Source organism: Gossypium arboreum, chromosome 1 (genome assembly GCF_025698485.1).
Source record: "Gossypium arboreum isolate Shixiya-1 chromosome 1, ASM2569848v2, whole genome shotgun sequence".
Classification (NCBI taxonomy): domain Eukaryota; kingdom Viridiplantae; phylum Streptophyta; class Magnoliopsida; order Malvales; family Malvaceae; genus Gossypium; species Gossypium arboreum.
Window position 1 is genome coordinate 16,022,720 of NC_069070.1, and position 16,427 is coordinate 16,039,146.

At 32.5% G+C, this 16,427-nt stretch overlaps 1 protein-coding gene across 1 annotated transcript; it reads left to right on the forward strand.

Annotated features, from left to right (window-relative positions):
• The first annotated feature begins 12,912 nt into the window (after positions 1-12,912).
• LOC108481039 (uncharacterized) lies at positions 12,913-14,168 on the forward strand. The gene has a single exon (XM_017784209.2). It carries the CDS (start codon positions 13,062-13,064, stop codon positions 13,908-13,910), a length of 849 nt encoding a protein of 282 aa, XP_017639698.1. The 5' UTR covers positions 12,913-13,061; the 3' UTR covers positions 13,911-14,168.
• The last annotated feature ends 2,259 nt before the right edge of the window (positions 14,169-16,427 follow it).

Here is a 16,427-nt window from a genome sequence, read left to right on the forward strand (position 1 = left end):
CTTCAAGAACTAGTTCTTGGCAAATCAAATTTGAAGAATTTTCTCCAAAATCTTCAATAATATTAAGTAAAAGAACTTTTGAAAATAAATAATAATCAAATCTTGCAAAAGATAAAATCCAAAGAGTACTTTATAAATCAATAATTCAGAATATACATAATGAATTGTGAAGATGCCTTTATATAGGCTACATAAATGAATAATCATAAGTAAAGTAAAAGTTTAAATAAAGAACCTAAGTAGCACTTATCTTACTTGCACATGAAGTAACTCAAATGATGGATCAACATGGAGATGAGAGCCAATATTTGGCCAAGAATGAAAGGGAAAATTCAGCTAACAATAAGACATGTATGGGCGACCTAAGAAGTCTTTAATTAAGTGAAAGCAAGAATGGGCTCAATAAAGACTATATTTAGACCTTAATGAAAGAAAAAGATAAAACCTATAGGACCATGAGGCAATTCAGCCAAAAAAGACTTAATAAGAAAGAAACATAAGTTCGGCCCTTAAGAAGTTAACAAGATTGAAACTAAAGCCAATAGAATCATAAAGAATTGAAATATTTCTAAGTATGGTTCAATAATGTTTGAAATTGGTATAAAGACTCAAGAAAAGATTGAAACATGCGAACAAGACTCTTTAAAACATGAATGATATTTTGAATAAGAAAGAATGGGAAAAAAAGCATGAAAATTTGACTAAGCCATGAAATGTATTTGACTAGGAAGAAAAGAAGACAAAATCGAACATGAAGAAAGAAAGAAGAAAGACTAGAAAGCTTACTTGGAAGCCTCTTCAAAAAGGCTTAGGCAATTCTTGTAGCAATTGTCTTCAAATGAAAGGAAAGAGAAGAGAATGAGAACTACTATCTTTTTATAAGGCTAAAAATTAACTCGCTCTCCATATTAACCAATAAAATGATGACACATGACAAGTTTAACAACTCGTTGCCATCTAATGAAACACATGGCAATTTAATTAACTTAAGACAAGGCATAACTTAGGATAAAGACAAAATTATCCAAATGTTCCAAAAATTGTCCAAAACATACAAATTATCTTAAAATAACATAAATACATCAATAAGTGCTCATAATTAAAAAAAAGCCAAGATTATGCAATCTAGGCCTGATTTCTTCAAGATTCTTGAACCCCGACACATGTTTAGAATTGCTAAGCATGTCTGTATTGAAGATTCCTGGTTTTGGACCAAGATTTTCATGAACCAAATATTGGTTTTCTTAAATCGCGAAATATTCAATTAAGCTCGAATTAATCTAATATCCAGTTTCTTGAATTTCTTGAAACAAAGATTTGGAGTCTTGATTGTATTTAGCCTCGATCTCAACTCTTCCAAGCTTGCTTGTTAAGTCCACTCATCACAATTTCTTGCACAACCAACTTAATGTTGCTCGAATCTGCCTCAATATTGCATTAGTCATTAGACCTTTAGGAAGACTAAATTCGTCACTTTATTGGGCCATCGTACGGATCTTAGTGCTTCCACCATTCCTCATTCTTCAAAAGATTTTGTCCTTAAATTTGACACATCAAAGGGAGATAAATCAATAACATTAAAAGATGCACTAACACTATACTCATTAGATGGATCAATTTTGTAAGATTTGTCATTGATCAGCATGGCAAAGTTGAAAGCAAAGACAAGGCAATCCCATTTGTTAACTTTACGTGCAAATTTGCTTTTCTCATGAAAAGTGGTAAGTGATTACAAGGAACATAAAAATAAAAGGGGCTACATGATTTTTGGATGGAAGAAATCTATAAATAGCTTATTCACTAGTATATTTTATGAACAAGTGTGAGGCATGCTCAAAATAAAAGGAAATGCAAGGAAGCTAATTGCTTGAACATGATTTATTTTTTATTGTTGGAAAATTGATATAAAATAAAAGATTTTATTACTAATTGAAATATAATATATATTATAAAAATTAATATTACAATTAAATCCTATATTTAAATTTTTTTAAAAAATTAGATAATATCCTATATTTTAATTTAAAATTTAAAATATATTCAAAATTATTTACTCATTGACCGCCTATAAACGTGTGATCATTTATAGTTTAAATATAACACCAAAAATATAATAATTAAGATTGACGATGTCCGCAAGTACATGAATCAAATTGTAATATAGTTTATACAACGAAATACTTGGAAGTATTTTGAGGATCGTACCCAAGGGAGGATGGAATAAATAATGAAAATATTTTTACAATAACAAGTCTAAGTAGTAATAGTTAATTCCTATATTGCGATCAATCATGAAATAAGTTGAACATATAAAAATAACTAAATAAAGAAAGAAAAATAAACAAATGAAATAAATCAATAAACCAAATAGGAAGCTTAACTTGCTTCAGGGTTTGCAACTACCTTCGAATTAGATTTTTAGGGTGGATTAGTCATCGATTAATCAATTATTACCTTCCGACCTCTAATTAACTTAATCGATTGGATCATAATTGGTTTCAGTAAGAACAACTTTTAGTTCAAAAAATAATGCAATTTCCAAGCCATCCAACCCGAACTCTCGAATTGGATCATAATCGATTTCAGATCTCTCCTCGTCATTACCTCTCTTTTCGTTCTCAACTCCCTCACCCTCTTTGTTCCCAACTTCTTCATTCTCAGCTTCCTCTTCTTTATCAACCCCAGTTGCATGCCCATGTTTGGATGTCCTTTCGTCAGTGTACTGTAACACCAGTTTCAGGCAGGTTCTAGATTTGATGGGTAAATTGAAGTAACCTGAGTTACGTAGTGTTATCTGCCCAAATTGTTGTTCTGTCGTATAGCTCAAGCACATAGTATGTATCAAATTATTGAGCGAGGGTTGTTCTTAAAATGTATTAATTTATAAAGAAGAAGAGTTTTGGCAAGACTATTGAGAACCTTATAAGTAGGGGATTAGTGCTAAAGGTATGGCACCCCCAGTTTGTTGAGTTGTTGTGCTAGTTAAGTCTTAACGAGTGTAACACCCCTTACCTAAGTCTGAGGCCGGGACTGGGCACGAGGCATTACCATATTTAATCACATGCATACAATTGATTCCAAGTTACCAAGGCTTGATCAAATTCAAAGCTCTTTCGAACTTTGTTTAAACTCCTTAAATGTGGGCCTACGAAGCCTCAAACTTTCATTGGAAACCATTTGGAACCAACTCAGGTCCTTAAACCGACTAAATAAAAATAAATTTTGAAACAGGGCACACGCCCGTGTGGGGGGGGGCAACACGCCCGTGTGGTCATTATAACATGGTCGTGCTAATAGCCTGTGTGACACACACATCCTAAGTATCTAAGGACACGCCCATGTCCCATGCCCGTGCAAATTAAATTCTAAACTCAAACCTACAGGGGTTTTCACACGGCCTGATATACGCCCGTGTCCATTGCCCTGTCCCTCACACAGCCATGACACGCCCGTGTCTTAGCCCGTGTCTAAAAACCTTGACATTCTATTTTTGACGCCAGCATCCAACTTAGGGCACACGGCTAAGGCACACGTCTGTGGCCAGAGGCCGTGTCCTCCACACGGCTGAGACACACGGCCGTGTCTCTTCTTGTGTGTTTACTACCATGCATACTAACTTGCAAATTTTACGTGCAGGGGACACACGGCCAGATAACACGCCCATGGGGATGACCGTGTGTCACACATGGCCTAGACACAGGCCCGTGTGGACAATATAAGGCTATCTACCAAGCCTTTGCCACCCTGAAACACATTCTAACATCAACCAACATATTAAAGGTTAACTTAATATGATTTCTCAACAAAATGACCATAGTTAATACCTATATACATTACATATATTCAACCATGCCAACAATTTCAAATTCATGAAAGACTAGCTTGCATTCACATAAATAGTTTCAAAATTAGCCATTTTCCCTGGCCTTATACAAAATGAATCAAATGCCAAAGTAAGCCAACACATTTGGCCAAATAACAATGACACAAAACTCAAAAGTCAAGGTCCTATACATGCCATAATCAAAATAAAAGATCTAACTATACCAAGTGCTTCAGATGATAGTGTGATCTATGCCTCTAACATCCGATGATCCTTGAGCTAATTAGACGACACTATAAGAAAATTGAAAGGAGAGGGAGTAAGCATAAAGCTTAGTAAGTTGCATAAAAATAAATATAACAACAACTTTACCAGTCATCATCATGCTCATAGTACAAAAGTATGCATAAACACAACTTACTCATCACTATCCAATGCAATTCACATAGCATATAGTGAGCTCACATCTCATACATTTCAAATAGGTACTTGTACCACTTACAACATGGTTATACTTTTCTCGCTTAACTTAAATTGTAACTCTCACCGTTGAACAATTTGGAATGTTATCGGATATTCACTAAGCCTCAAACATAGGGTATAATGCCGATGCCATGTCCCAGACATGGTCTTACACTGGCTCATCCATCAAGTCGATGCCATGTCCCAAACATGGTCTTACACTGACTATCAAAATCGAGGCCGATGTCATGTCCCAAACATAGTCTTACACTAGATCTCAATATCTGTGCCGATACCATGTCCTAGACATGGTCTTACACTGACACATCTCATAGCCAATGCATGGCCCAGACATGTCTTACACTGGCTTACATCTCAAGGCCGATGCAGTCCCAGACATGTCTTATACTAGCTCTCATTTCAATGCCGATGCCATATCCCAGACATGGTCTTACACTGGCTCTCATAATGTGGCTGAGACATGTCCCAGGCATGTCTTACACTAGCGCACAAATAACCCGAATGTCATGGCATGGATATCCGATTTGTTCCTAAGGTTCACCTGGAAGTTCTACTATCTCAATATTCATCATACATAATTATTTCCACAAACAAGCAATTTATGTTATATCAATTCAAACACATATAATAACAATGTAGTTGTATTATTTACATACAACTTACCTCGGATTACAAAATGTAAGCGACTAATTGGTTTTAGTCTACTTGTTTGGCCTTCCCTCAGTCTAGGTTCAGATTTTGTAGTTCTTGATCTAAAAGGATAAAAATTCACAAGTTTAATCATTTTATCGATCTAGGTACTCAACAAATTCATAATTGGTCAAGTTTACCATTTTGCCCCTAAACTTTTACAAAATGACCATTTTACCCCTAGGCTCGAAAATTGATTTTTATCGAATTTCTTCATATCTTAAGCCTAGCCAAACCCTTTTTACTCTTACAGCAACCCAAAATTTTTATTATCTCTCACATTTATCATCAAATTTTCAACTTATGCAAAATGGTCCCTAGTTAGGTTTTCCATAGAAACTACTTCACAAAAGTTGTTTATTACACAACCATAACTCATATTCTTCCATAAAATTTTAGTTAACAACACATATTCTTTCATGGAAAAACCCTAGACTCTCAACCATTTTGCAAAATATTCCCCTCATTTGAGAGCTCAAGTTACAAGGGTTCTAAAAATACAAAAATCATCAAGAAAAACCATCAAGATCACTTACTTGTAGAGAGACTAAGTGGCTAAAATTTCAAGCTTCAAAAACTCCTCTAATGGCTGATATTTTCAGTCAAGAAGAAAGGATGGATGAAAAAGATGAAGGCTAGGCTTTAAGGTAATTATTTTATCACATATTATGTCATCAAATACCTAACATTTTGACCATTTAATTTCTTTGTCTCATGGCTGGCCAAGCTATAATATAAGGGTTTATTTGCCCTTTAAAGACCCCCAATTTATGATACATGGCAATTTGACACCCTTAGCTATCAAATTAACACTTTTGCACCTTATGCGATTTAGTCTTTTTTCACAATTAAGCATGAAATCGCTAAAATTAATTCACCAAAATTTTCATACTCTCATATAATCATGTAATAACACGTAAAATAATATAAAAAAATAATTTCTTTACCCTTGAAATAGTGGTCCCGAAACCACTGTTTCGACTAGGCCAAAAATCAGGCCGTTACATTTGGAAAGGAAAAAAGGGGGACGAACCGGGAATATTAAAATATTATATTTCTATTTACAACTGTAAACCATTTTTAAAGGTAGCTTTGAAAGTGTGTGAAATGTGGTAGGTTCCAATACAAGCTTAGGTTCTATATATAAGTATTTAGGTCTAAAAAGAGGAAGTTTTCTTCTTCCTTCTTTAAGAAGCATTTCAGTCAAGATATAAAGGAACCCAAAGTATTTACTTCTCTCTCTTGAGCTAAAGTTGAAATTTGGACCTTTACCAGTGAATACACCACGTCGAGGTAAGATTTAAGACTCTACATACTGTGTTATGAATAGTAAATCTGTTAGACTTGGTAGATCAGTAAGATAAAAGATAAAAGGGCTCCTTGGGGATTTTCGGTGTTAAAAATTATGGGAAAAAGGGTATATAAATAGATCTTGATGAGCTTCTTTATTCTATAGAAATAGATGTTGCTGATTTCACAATGGAAGTCTGGATCTGGAGCTTTGAACTATAGTAGGAGAGAATCAGGTAAGTATCTATGCTGACTTTTATTTGTATTATGATAATACTTATAGATCTATAAGAAAGTGGCTGAAAGATGATGTTGTGATCCTTGAGGTTAGAATATATTATGTATGTGACCTGATGTGTATGATTATTGAAAGATGTCTATGACTGTGCTTATATTTGTTGAGAATTATATGCATACTTGGTATAGATCTTTTAAGTTTAAGTGATAGGAATCTTGAAGTTAAAGTATGGTTGTATGTAAATTTTCTGGATTATGTACACGCATCTTGGTTGTTGTTATACGATATGTTTTGATAAGAGTGGATCTGAGTATGATAAGCTGTCTTCGCAGAGTTGTCTAAAAGGGGTCTGTTGGGATTTTAAACACGATCTTTGAAAGGAAAAGTCCATGGCTATGACACCATATTGTATAAGACCATAGCTGCGCTATGGAAACATATAGAAAAGAACTAAAGGAAGGTGATTACCCAAAAAAGGAGTTCTCTATGTGATCCAAGATGATGAGAGGCAAACCTCATGAAATATTAGTTTAGATGAATCCCAATCGTAAACACGCCAAAAAAAGAAAACCTTTGTAGCGATTTATGAAAAAGAAGCCTTTGTGGTGATCTATGAAAAAGGGAAGCCTTTTTGGCATACTCGATAAGGAACGCCTTCGTGGAAAACTCCATGAGGAATGCCTTCGTGGTGCATCCTTAAGGATCGCCTTTGTGGCGTATTCTAATAGATTCTCTTATGGTTTTTTCTGTACAAAGCTATATGGAATGTTCAATATAATTCTGTAAAGGGTTTTGTAAGATCAGTATGGTATCAGATATATATTAGTTGTATACAAAGTATTATATAAGGTTAAGATATGATTGAAGATAATGAACAGATGAATCTTTCTGCTGCGGGTTCCGTATAAAATAACATATCGTATCCTACACGGCTTTAAGTCAAGATCAGAAAAATTAAAATGGGCTAGAGTATCTAATGAACACAAATAAGTAACTAAGTAAATTCTAAAGAATAAGCCAGAGTAAGGGCTACGTCTGATCGTTCGATGAAGGGTATCTATCAATGAGCAATAAAAAGAAAGGGTAGTCAAAGAAAGATAAGGTAAGAAAAGTAATTTCAAACATCATTTTGCAAATGCAATTGGGTAAGCGAATCATGATTAAGATGAGCATAAAGGGAAATTTCGAAAAAGATGAAACCATTTATGAAACAATGTTAAGGAGGAATTGACTATGATATAGTAAATAGAATGAAAAACTATTTTTTATTAATGATGAACTATTCCTAGTGGCAAACATCTAAAGATTTAATAAAAGAAGTTGATGGTAATAGACAATCCACTCGCTTTTGGAAATTAATGGTTAAGGTATAAATGACTATTCTTCACTGAGTTCCCATGAACTTGCATAGATTGTGTTCTCTATTTTAGGTTGAATGTGAGGCTATGCTTGAGGGAACGATGTTAGGACTACGCCTAAGGAGTGGTGTATTAGACTATTATGCATACAAAATAAGCTTGACGGCGTAATCGAGTCTGTTTGGCACATAGAAACCCTTAAATCGGGATAACTACGTTAGACTAGGATATTATTTCTATAATACTTGTAATCAAATTCTCTATGTATTACAACTGAACTTCTTCAATGTTTATATTTATGTAGTGCATTATGATCTTGTAATTAAGTAGTTGAAGTCAATTGTAATTTGTGTAGGTCAAATCAGGTTATATATGTATTAGAATGGTAACACCCAAGACTCGAATCTGGTTCATTGGATCAAGTTTAGAGTGTTACATGTAGGTTGTAGGGAGTACACCATCCGTTCTTATAAACCCTACGTTAAACCCAAAACTATTTGTAAATTGCCCGCTAGTGTAACTTGATGGTATACTCGTAAAAGTGTTTCCAACATAAAACATCAAAGTTGGGAAGTTGAAATCGAAAGCACTCATAGATTGTCATGCCAAGATCTCCAAGATTGGGTTACCAACTAACCTTGACTGTACGCCAAATTTGAGATTTAAGGCTAAAACTGAGGAATGCCTTCCTATTAATGATTTTGGCATTTCCTGATAGGAGCTTTGTAACAATGCTGTGAAACTACCGCACAACCGTGTGGTTAGAATTTCTACTTCTTGTTCCTAATTTACTGGAAATATTGTCAAACTCAAAACACTTTCCTCGACATCGACGAAGTGGACATATAACTCTAGTATAGTATTTCCACTAGAGCAATGCCTATCAAGCATCGCCTTGACATTTATGTCACCTTTGACCTCAAATATATCATATCTAATACGGTTCAATGACATTAGATATCTATATTTCAAGCTTGTAATTCTCCTTCGACTTGAAGTTAACATTTTCCTTCTAATTCTTGTCTGAAGCTCGTTCAATTTTATGCTCTAGTTGAAAGCCAATTCTGCAAATTGGGTTGATACAAAAACGACCCCAATATCGGTATCACAAATTTGATTGTTGTAATAAATAACAACTCTAATTCGTCTACTCATATTCACCCAAATAACCTGTTACACATGTTTAAAATGAAAACATCATACAAAAAAATAAGTACTAATTATCCAAATTAAAACAACGATGCTTACATGAACTAATTTACTTTGTTGGGTCGATTTTTAAACTTCAGATTTTTAACATCAACAATGGCCTCCTTATAAAAACAATCTGATCGAAATATGGAAACCTCTACATAGTATGCCTTCAGTTTAGAAGAAATTATACCACCAAATATGAAATATAATTTCAAAATATTGGAGAAGATTGAACATGACAAGTAAAAAAACACTTCTAACAATATGCGCTTTTTTGAAAAGTTTTTAAAGATAACATTATTATTTACCACGAAAAATATTGGTGCGATGTCTGAATTTTATCCTGGGCTTCTGAAATTTTATCCCGAGATTCCTAGGTATAGTATTAGGGTTTAAGGTTTTTTAAGGTCATGGATTTAAGAAATGTGTCGTAGAGGACACGCTTAGCTGGGACAAAAATGCATCTGTCAGGAAATGTTAGGACATGCTTTTAGTCTCCCTATTGCCACCTCAACTGAAAATGTCTTCTTTTCGTTTTCTCTCTCCAAAAAGGTTTATTTGTTTAAATTTCAAAAAAAAATAGCCTAAAACACTTTCGTTTTGAAAATGACATATCTTCCTAATTAAACCGTATGTTTTGTGTTCTGGCCTTTTGTTAGTATGATTTGGTTTTTAAATGTTTGCTTCTATAATGTATAAACAATCTATTTATTTCATTTAAAATAAATAAATTTTTGTTAAAGAAATATAAATTTTATATTGTTTCATTTTTGGGCTGCGGATCAAAATATTTTTAAAAATATAAAATGATTTTTAATGATTTTCTAAGTTGGTGCCGTAGATTCAATGATTTTAAAAATATAAATTTGACTTGATTCACTAGTATATTTTGTAAAATCCTCGTGAATTAATTAAATTTTAAAATATAAATTTAGTTTTATTTTTAAAGATTCTTGGTGTAATTTTGAAATATATATTATTGAATTTAAAATTTTTCAAAAAAATTCATGAGATTATTATTGATTAAAACAAATTGTGGTAAAGTTTATTAATCAATTCAAGCTAAAATGTTTTTTTTAATTCTTAGGTTTTTTTTATTTCATTTTCACTTTTATATATATTGGTGCTCAATAATGTTATATTGCGTTTGAATTGAATTGTATGTTTAGGATTAATTGCATTTCATTGTTAGCCATTTTGTAAAAAATGAGGTCAACATCCAACTTCAGAAAGATATCGCATGAAGAGCTCTGAGCTCAAGTAAGGATTATTGAGAAATAAATTAATTTGATTATTTAATTTTGTCACAATTGATTATGATTTTAATATAAAAATTTAGTAATAAACAAATTGAATAATTACCATTATTTGATTTTGTCACAATTGCTTATAATTTAGTGTTAGAAATTTTATTCATAAAAATTAAATACTTGTACCCATTTGTTATTGTCACATTGGTCACAATTTTAGTGTCGAAAAATTGATAATTTTTTTGAATATTTGTGACTATTTTTTCCTCAATTTCTTACAATTTCAGTGTTGAAAATTTGGCTAAAAATTGAATACTTATGATCATTTATTTTTGTTACAATTGCTTATAATTTTAGTGTCGATAATTTGGTCACAAAAAATTAAATATTTGTGATCATTTATTTTTGTCACAAATGTTAATTTCAAAAGTTTGAATTGAAAAGTTGAATAATTATGACAACTTTGTAATAGTTGTCACAAGTACAATAGTGACGATAATAATTATAACGGTAGATGACTACTTTAAATTTAATCACTATAATTATATTGATTATTTTTTTTAGTTTTAGTGAATATTTTTTCTCTGCCGAAAATGATATTTGTTATGGTGCTAGCTCGACTAGAATTGAGAAGAAAAAATAGAGACTTTGGAGAAGAAAACAAGAGATAAACTGAGAAAGAAAAGAGTCCCAGACGCAAAAGCAAAGAGGAAACAACCCCAAATTCTTATTTTGGTTCATCTTGCAAAACCTTTCTGGTAAAATTTCATTTCAAGCCTTACATTCTTAATGCTTTAGACGTATTAACCCCTACATGTAATGTCATCTTCATTATGTACATTCATGATTACATGCACGGATATTATTTGTGGACTCAATATATCTATCGCTATATGTTTTAATTGTTCTATGGTAGGATATATTGTCGGTGTATAAGTTTTATACATTATCGGTGAATAATAATGTAATACCTTATCATTAAATAAAATAAAAAAAATAGTAGAGGGCTTATAAATAAATGCTAATAAATTTATTTAAATATAATTAAATAATAATTTATTATAAATAAATGTCAAAATCTTAAATCTTTAAATTTAAACTCGAGACCTAAACCCTAACCCTTAAACTCAATATCCTAAATGTGAGAGCTATTAATATTTATTTATAATATTTGTGATTATTTTAATTATATTTAAATAATTATTAGTATTTATTTATAAGTCCTCATATTTTTTAATTTAATAATGATGTATCGTGTTATTATTCACTTGAGTATTTATTTATAATTAATTATTATTTAATTATTTTTAAATAAAATTATTAGTATTTATTTATAAGCTATCCACTATTTTTTATTTTATTTAATAATGAGGTGTTAGGGGCGTAGCTAAGAGGCTAGTAAGGGTCCTGACCCCTTAAAATAGAAAATTTTCCTTTTAGCCTTTTTATAATTTACAAAATTTTAAATTAATAATGGTAAAATTACATTTGACCCATCAAAAATGAAAAAAAATTGATTTAATATTTTTAAAACCATAAATATATAAACTATTAAATGGTAAAATTACATTTTTACTATCGTAAAAATATAAAACTTAATTTCGATCCTACCAAAAGAAAAAAAAATTGGTTTCGTCCTTGAAGATGTTATGTTATTATTCACGAATGGTGCATGAGACTTATATATCAATAGTAAATCAAATATTATCTCATATCCGCATACAAATATTATATTAAACAAGTAAAAAAAAATTGTCTAACAATAGAAATTAAGCCAAAAAAAAGATTTATATAAATTATTAAATAATAAAAAGAAAAGTCGAATCCAAAAGCATTGAAATTATCGAACTAGGGTTGGACACATGGTGGTGTATCCGACCCAATAAAGAGTAGGCATTCAGGATTTAGAGGTAGTGAATAAGAATAAGGCAGCAGTCGTAGTCATGGACTGATCCTAACCAATTTTTGAACTTGGAAAACAGAAGTAGAAATCATTTTTGTAATATGCCAAAGCTAGGAAGGTCATTCCCCAAAACAAATTAACAAAACAAGGGTAGTATCGTAACATTACTACGTATTTTTCAAAAATCAAGTCATTTTCCCTTTCTCCAATCACGGAGACAAGAGAAAATTTTAAATTAGAGAAAAGTCCTGCATTCAACCAGAATTTTTTCTGACGTCACGTATCCCAATCAAAACCGATTTTTGCGTCATAATCCGACCATCCACGTGGCGCCCATCTCCCCTTCTATTTATGGAAACCCGAAACGCCCTACCCTTTAGATCTCTATCCCATTCTCATTGGTCCACGTGTTGTGCTTTTATCTCTCACAATCGACAACTAAGCAGTTCAACGCGAACACCGAGATCGACGTGCCTCCTATTGGCGCCGGTACCAGGGACACTCCTCCCCTTCCCATTGGCTCTCTTCTGGGGTCCACTCGCGACCATTTTTCCGTACTCTCGGCCCCGCCTAACTTTTCTGGATTTCGCCACGTTTCGTTTCTCCACCAATCCTTTTTCTGAGCTGTTCGTCTCACTGTTCACACAAGTGTTGAACCTCACACGTGTCCCTTTCATTCTCCTTATAAATCTCAACACTCCTATTCCAAACATGAAGTGCGTCCGCATCGTAGCGTCTCTGGACACGCACGGGAAAGAGAGAGAGTTTTTTTTTTTTTTTTTAAGGAAGGCAGAGTGAAAAAGAAAAGAAGAGATTTCTGGAGAGAAAAAAAATGGAAGGCAGAGGAGGGTGTTGCATAGCGAGATATGCATCTTCTGGCCATGGGGTCTATGATATGTCGAAAGTGCACCGGATAATGCTCCGGTTCCGACCGATCGCTCCGAAACCGGCGACGGGTGGATCGGTTTCCCCACAGGGAGGTAGTGAAGTTTGCTCTAAGTCGGGGAGAGGAAAAAGAAGACACTTTAAAGAAAGTAACACTGTGAGTAATACAAAGAGGTGCAACAAGAAAAGAAGGGTTTTGAACGAAGAGAAGAGGGTTACTTTGCCACTTCTCCCTGAAACCCCTGACTGCAAAGAAGAGTCTATTCTGAAGCAGCAAAAGGATGGAGTAGTCCAAAAGATGATGCCGTTTTGGTTAAGCTTCGGTGAAGCTGGTGATAAAAAGGAGGGTTTTCTCGGTGGTGGTGGTGTACGGTCAGCAGATCAGGCGGTGTTTATGGGAGGGCAGACGGTGAGAGTGGGGTCGTGCGTGACGGTGGAATGCGTGACAGAGACATGGGTGAGTGGGGATGGGCTAGGGAGTACAGACGAGGAAAAGAAGGTGAATCTCGGGAGGGACACGTGTCCGGGGTTTATTTCGGATGGGTTGGGGAGGGTAACGTGGACAAATGGGGCGTATAAGGAAATGGTTGGAGGGGAAACGATGGTGTGGTTGGTGATGAAGGAAAGGATGCCGATGATGAGAACGTACCCGGCGTTTACATGCAAGGTAAGGGTGCAATACACGTGCGGGAAGGAGCGGAGTTCCTTGACGCTGCCTTGTGACGTTTGGCGAATGGACGGCGGTGGATTTGCATGGAGGCTCGATATCAACGCTGCTCTTTGCTTGGGGCGGTGAAATTATAAAAAATAAATAAATCCTTCTATTGCATCACTGAGCTTACTGTTCACATCGACTTTCCTTTTAAATTGTAAATATTTTATGGGAGCTTGCCTGTTTTTATTTTCTTTCTTTGTTTGTTTCCGACTGGATCTGGAGTGTTTGGTTTTGAGATGCAAAAAGCATTTGAAAAGGAACTCAAAGTAGTCAGATTTTGATGTATTTATTATTATTGTAGATGGTTTTATGGCACTTCTTCAGTTCTCATGTGCTTAACTCTCTGTATGTTTGCAGTTTGCATAGACAGATGGAGCTTAGGATTGGCCTTTTCCCACTTTTCAATACATTCGATGCATTTTGAGATAGGGTTTTAGTTTTCTAGTTACTTTAAAGGGAATGAATGAATCAAATATTAAACGTAGATTTCATCTGATATCTCTCGCCTAAAAAAGATTAATCTGACAAAGGGTGCGGGGTAAGTTGGAATATTATTGAAAAAGGTAGTTACAGTCTTCTGAAGCATTTTTTGATAAATATATTTTTTTAAATAGAGTGTATAAATAAATACTTTTTTTTTTAAGAAGTCAAAAGTATGAATATAAATCGGGGTTAATGTCGTAGTATGATGTCTGAAAATGGAAGAGGTCGGGGAGACAGAAAAGAACATGCAGATTTAAACAGGTTGAATATGGTATCACATATACTAAGGTGATAAATAAGTTCATTCAAACGGGGTCATGTTGGATTGATTTGTAATTGAATTCATGTTGTTTAAAATTGTGATTTCTCTCAAGTTTATATTTTTCTTTTCAAATTGTGAGTAGACAGTCTAAATAATTTCAAATAATTTTGATATTATATGAGTTATAAATATGGTTTTTGACAAAATAAATTATAGATATTTTTATTTTGAAGAAATTTTTTATGTAAATGTATAACAATTAATTTATATTACATAACTAAAAGAACTTATAATATCAGTAACACTTATGATTATATGAATTTTACAACTACTATTTTTTTTTTGTTTATTTGTAGCTATTGTACACTGTAATTTAAAGTGCAAGTAATTAATCTATACATAATTTTCAAACCAATAAAAAGTCATTTATTATTTATTATATTACCACATTCCAATTGATTTTTTAAAAAAAACCAAAAACCAAAATAACTTAAACTAGGTTTACAATATCAAATATACTATTAGATTTCTCACTATCAATGGCTTCTAATAATTCCACAGGAGCTGTTATCAACACATTAACTCCCACCATATGGTAGATATCATCTTGGCAATCTTGTCAATAACACAATTAGTCTTCCTTGAAATGTGTTTAACCACCCAAAATTCTTTATGTTGTAACAACTTTTGGATTTGCCTAATAAGCGAAGAGATTGAACTGGTTGAAGATTTCCTTTTTATTGCTTGGACCACCTCAAGGTTATTTGTATGGATCAAAATTCTCTCCAACTCCGGTTCTTTTAATAAGGTAAGACCATCCAAAATACTCCATAATTTGGTATCAAAGACATGACATTTTCCCAAGTGGTTAAATCCTATAATCCATTCCTCAGTGGATGCATATCTTGTAGATAAATTAACACCACCATTAGTATACAAATGAATCCAATTATCTGATAAAAGATACCTTTTAATGAAAGTATTTCGTCGATTCAAAAATTATTTTTATTTTTGTTATTAAATTTTAATATTGAAAATACATTATTTGTAGAAAAATGTAAATCCTAGAACTCTAATATATGATTTTATGAGTGAGCAAAAATCTATTAAAACTACTTAATTGTCCTAATCACTCCAATTTAATTAAATCAATTTTGATTTTGAATAAATTAGGGATATCTATTAAAACATATATAATATACAAATCCAAAAATATATTATACCTAAGCTAAATGAACTCTCTAAGCCCAATCTCAAATAAATACAACACTCAAAACTCAAAATGTAATAATATATAATATACACCAACCCAAATCCATAAACATTAAATAATTAAATTTGTAAAACCCAAATTTAGTTCAAATTTATGTAAAAAATTTTGGATGTTGCTCTTTCCTGGGAGCTCGACTTGGGATGGCTAAGAATCAAATTTGCATAATTATATGACTAGAACTCTTTAAGAGTCTAAAGATATTCGTTTTGTTAATATATTTTATTTGAAAATTTGTATTTTATTTTTATAATGGTTCTTTAACTTTTAATTTTATGTTATAGATAATATTTTGATTATGATAAATATAATTTAAAAGTAATTAATCAATTAATTAATTAATTAATTATACCATTAGTGTTACATAGAAAGCTAAGAATCCAATTGTTGTATTCGATTGATGAAAATTGTACAAAAAACCTTTATCGATTCACCTACTGTTTATTTAACGAATAATTTTTGTATGAATGCATGTATGTGTCTGTATGCATATTACTTTCACTCGCAACATGAGTGTGACTATTTTACATAAAAAAAATTTCATTACATTATTTAAAAGTTTTTATTTAAGTTATTAAGTTGT